This window comes from Scyliorhinus canicula, chromosome 14 (assembly GCF_902713615.1).
Source record: "Scyliorhinus canicula chromosome 14, sScyCan1.1, whole genome shotgun sequence".
NCBI lineage: Eukaryota > Metazoa > Chordata > Chondrichthyes > Carcharhiniformes > Scyliorhinidae > Scyliorhinus > Scyliorhinus canicula.
This window is the reverse complement of record NC_052159.1, coordinates 77,905,433-77,910,553: the sequence shown is the minus strand read 5'-3', so window position 1 is coordinate 77,910,553 and position 5,121 is coordinate 77,905,433. Positions and strand designations below refer to the sequence as shown.

General features: G+C 41.8%; 1 protein-coding gene across 1 annotated transcript; it reads right to left on the bottom strand.

The window, feature by feature from the left end:
* Positions 1-1,462: 1,462 nt before the first annotated feature.
* Positions 1,463-3,232, bottom strand: LOC119977225 (general transcription factor II-I repeat domain-containing protein 2-like). The gene has a single exon (XM_038817941.1). The coding sequence runs from the start codon at positions 3,230-3,232 to the stop codon at positions 1,463-1,465; it is 1,770 nt and encodes a 589-aa protein (XP_038673869.1).
* Between the last annotated feature and the right edge of the window lie 1,889 nt (positions 3,233-5,121).

The following is a 5,121-nucleotide window of genomic DNA, read 5'->3' as shown; positions in this document are numbered from 1 at the left end:
CCGTCGCTCCCAGCGGCACATCAAGGCCCCGGACCGGTTAAATCTCTAACTGGTCCACTGAACTTCAAAAGACATTTTTTGTTTCTCACAAAAATTGTAAATATACTCCCGCCGGTCTCAATTTTAACAAGGTGTGAATGTGGTAAACGACTGTTGCACCTATATTAGGTGATGTATGGTAGGACTGTACTACAGGTACGACGGTCGTCCATGCCTGCTGGCTCCGCCCAGTAGGCAGAGTATTAATATGTGTGTCCTCCGTGTAGCAGCCATTTCGCCAGCTGCTGTTGGAGGCCATACATCTGATAGCAATAAAGCCTCAGTTGTATCCAACTCTCGTCTTTGTGCAATTGATCGTGCATCAGGGTTTGACCAATGGAAGAGTAAGGAATTACATAGAACGACACAGAATGTACAGTACAGGAGTGGGCCAACTGGCCCATAACACTGTGCTGCACACAAACCTCTTCCAACCCCTCCTTATCTAACCTAGTAGCATAACTCTCTAGTCTCTTATCCCTTGTGAATAATCCCTATTCTCTTATCCTATTTAGCTTCCATGTACATACATCCATGATGTAAGAAGCACAGAGAAACCTAAAGCAGCATCAACTTGCAGTTATGTAGCATTTTTCATGATGAGAAAGAAATCCCAAGACATTTCAAAGAGGATTATTTTTTGCAGTAAATAGGGACAGTCATTCTTGGCTGACAGTGCAGTCAAAGGAATAATTGTTGGATTAAACTAACATTTAATGAAAAGCTTTCATGTAATGACTAAGGGGTGTGATTGTTATGCTCTATCCTGATATACTGTTTTGATAATATAGCCATCCACAGTTGACTTAACTTTTTCAGAACGTTGATATTCTTTAGGGCTGGTGACAACATTAGTATTTCTGGCTGTCAAGTAAAAAAAACTGAATATTAGCGGTATTGCATTAAGGTTAATCTATTTAACCATTAATCACGGTGTCTACATTTGGTCATCTGTTTGACAGTGAAAGTATTTATACTGTTTACAGCAGCATAATCTACCAACAGTAAAGAATGAGATTTTCTATTTATTGTCTAAAAACTGTGTGCACAATTTTCCTTTGGGCTATTCTATAAAACCTGATTTTAGTCAGAGGGAGAACTGAAAGGTAACCATAACATGCTCGTAGCATATCTATATCCTGTACACCAGGGGTGTCAAACTCAAATACACCGTGGGCCAAAATTTAAAAATCGGGACAAGTCGAGGGCCGGACTGGTTCAATGTTTTTTTGTAAAACTTATTGAAATGAACTTATTGAACCTGGAACTAATAAAGCTTAGGTTATTGCCTATAAAAACAACATTAAATATTAAATAAATAAAAAAATTAGTTGCATTTATTTCTTATTTCTTTATCTGGAGCTTTTCCAGAGTAATTTCTAATGAAAACATTTTTCCACAGGCCAACACTTTGTGATTCACACTAGTCTAAGCCAGATACTTGACATCTCATCTTGGATGCAAGTTCATCAATGTTTGGTGTCAGGCTCTGAGCTGAGGAAATCCTCAGGATTGAGTGAAGGTGTTCATCAGAAAGACGACTCCTGTGTGATGTTTTGTTTATCTTCATCAAAGAGAACAGTTGTTCACACAGGTATGTGCTGCCAAACATAGAGCGCATTTGAGCAGCTTGGTTACGCAGCTGAGGCATTGTGTTGGGGATGAAACGTAGAAACTGTGCAGCACCCACCGAGTCATACTTTGCCTTGAGTGTGTCACTACATTGAAGCTCAATCAGCTCCATTTGTATATTGGTTGGTGCGCTTTCTACGTCAGCTGCAAATGGATTACTGAGCAGTTCAAACCTGTTTTTTTGGGCTTCAAAGTCGGCAAATCGCCGTGTGAAGTCGGCACCAAGTATGCTAAGTTTTTCAGCAAACTGTGCACGTGGGAACACTGCGGTAGAGACCTGCTCTTTCATAATTTGGCAGCACGGAAAATGGCTCAAGTTTTCTTGCTGCATCTGCGTCTCCCACAGGCGCAGCTTAGTTTTAAAAGCCCTCACTGCAGCGTACATGTCTGTGATCACATGGCCCCGCCCCTGAAGCTGTAGGTTGAGTGCGTTCAGATGGCTCGTGATGTCACACAGAAACGCCACTTCACAAAGCAATTTTTTATCCCGGAGCTCTGTTGTGTCTTTCCCTTTGCTTTCCATGAACTGACAGATCTCCTCATGCAACTCGAAACATCTTTTCAGCACTTTTCCTTGACTTAGCCATCGCACCTCTGTGTGATAAGGCAAATCATTATATTCTGAACCTAACTCCTCCAGAAACGACTTGAACTCGCGGTGATTTAAACCTTTGGCTCTTATGAAGTTAACTGCTCGTGTTATGATGCTCATTATATGTTCCATTTTCAAGGCTTTGCCACACAACGATTCTTGGTGTATGATGCAGTGATAAGCTGTCAGCTCACCTGCGCCGTTTTCCTCCCGCATCTTCTCCCGGATTCTGCCCACCAATCCACTCTTTTGACCGCACATCGCGGGCGCTCCATCTGTCGTCAGTCCCACAAGTTTATTCCAAGGCAGCCTCATTATATTTACACATCTGGATACCTCTTCAAAGAGATCTTTTCCAGTAGTTGTGCCATGCATTGATCTTAATCCCAAAAGTTCCTCTGTTACACACAGACTTGAGTCCACTCCACGGATGAAAATTGACAATTGGGCAGTATCAGAAGTGTCCTTGATCTCATCCACAGCAAGGGAATATGCGATGAAATCACTTCCCTTTCCCACCAACTGTTGTTGTAGATTGGTGGCAAGCTCACGTACACGGTCGGCAACGGTGTTTCTGCTCAGGCTCACATTTGAAAAGGCTTGCCTTTTATCTGGACACACAACGTCGCAAACTTTAATCATGCAGTTTTTAACAAATTCTCCCTCGGTAAAGGGCCGAGCTGATTTAGTGATCTCTGCTGCCACAATAAAACTAGCCTTTACAGCAGCCTCACTTTGTGATTTGGCCTTTGTGACCATAGCCTGCTGTGACGCCAGACTTCTTTTCAACTCTTCTACCTTCTGGAGCTTCTGTTTCTTGTCCAGATGCTTGTACTTGTTGTGCTGTTTCGTTTCATAGTGTCGTCTTACGTTATATTCTTTGATTACAGCCACACCGTCTCCGCACACAAGACAAACAGGTTTGCCCTTTATATCCACGAACATATACTCTGCCTTTCGTTTAGCCATTTTTGGGGTGAGGACTAGCTAAAAGTTGACCACAGATGACTAGCGCTATAAGGATGCTGATGAGAGAGTGGGGCAAGCGCGAGCAACGCATTGGCAATGTATTGTGGGATTTGTAGTATTAGTGGTGGGGAAATATACCGGCGGACCAGCTCTAATAGAAAACAAATTTATTCATTAATGATATTCAGGAAATAAACCAGGAAACCGAATAAACACTGAAAACCCTGAAAACCTGATACCTGAATAAACTCGGCATCAGCCATATCATACGCCATAGGCGCTTCAATTGCTGGGGCCAGCTTTAATAGTAATTAGATATTATCTCGCGGGCCAAAGATAATTCCATCGCGGGCCGGATTTGGCCCGCGGGCCTTGAGTTTGACATATATGCTGTACACACTTTTCAATTGGCCAAATAACCACTTTACAAGAATACCTGAAAAAAAAATCAGCAGGTCAGTCAGAATCTGAGGAAAGAATTGACAAGTTAATGTTTCAGATTCTTCATCGAGTCTCATGAAGTAACCACACCGGAATTTTTAACGGGCGCGATTTAACTAAAACAAAAATAGAGTTTGTTCTGGGTGGAAATCGAGGAGTCGTAGCTCCAGGAACAACCTCGTTATCTCACAGCACGTTTTTTGGACTCCGGAAGGGGAACGCACCACTAAGGCCGCACTTCGCCGCAGTGAGGAACTCCAACAAGCAGAGCTTCTCAGTGCAGGAAGAGATTGGGACCTGATTTTGAAACAACATTAATATGGTGGATTATTTTGGGATGTCAGCTCCCTGGGCCCATAAATCCTCCCTCTTTTGTAAGCCAGCACTATGGCAGGTGTTAGGGGTGTATGGGGTGCGGAGCTGCACATTTTCTGTCCCCACCATATCCCCCCCCCCCTCCCCTGCTTGCTGCTGTGATCAGTGGGGATACATTCTCTATCAACTCTTTAGATGCCAAGGTGAGAAAACCCACTGTCCAAAAGACCCTGTACAGTACAATAGGTAAAGCCATGAGGTGAAAATGTAATTTTGATTAACAAATAACTTTTTCAGAATTACATTCTAATTTTCATGAGTTCCAGAGATTAACTTTAAAAAAAACACTTCTTGTGAGAAGATTAAAATTATGCTATGTTCATTTACAACAAGCTTTATTGCTCTAGTGATTTCCTAAATCCACAACAGAAGACTAATTTTAACAGATTTTTAAAAATGTGATTCTTTCTGAGGTAGAAACATTCACTTTCTTTTATTTGCATGAAATATTAAAAAGTAACTCTCTTGGTTCAATTTATTTATATAAAATGTTCATGCAAAACAAACCTGAGATGCCTTCAATTGTTAAATGTACTAAAAGGTCATTAGAGAGTCCCTTTCCGAATTTGGAGATTATGGAATGGAAAACAACACAAGTAAACTACATTTTTGTGATTTTTGTTAAGCAGACCTACCTTTTCCATTTGAAATGGGTCATGGGATGAGAATGATAAATAAAAGTTGCAGCTAAAGAAGTTTAATGATTGTGAATTTGGCTTAACTTTCTCCTAAAGCACTGAACACAGTAATTGAAATGTTTATCAATTTAGGAGCTTGGCCGCAATTTAGGGACTGCTCCAGCCATGGACACAAACACCAAAATGGCCACTAAATCTTGCAAGAGATCAAAACTGGATTTGTGTCGGCGAGAGTTCGGTTTCCGATCTTCCCCACCCTCCCCTCTGATGTTGTGATCACGTTCATGCCCAGGAAGGAGGTGAGCCTAATTGACATTATAATGCCATTATTGGGGTTGACGCTGTGACAGCCACCCTTAGCATATCTTCTCACCCCACCCAACAAACGTAATGTCACACCGGCGCAAATCACTACTGGCTTTCAGAAACAAAAAA

What these genes read in the sequence shown, in the direction of transcription:
- LOC119977225 (XM_038817941.1), bottom strand. Translation starts at nt 3,232, where the DNA reads ATGGCTAAACGAAAGGCAGAGTATATGTTCGTGGATATAAAGGGCAAA.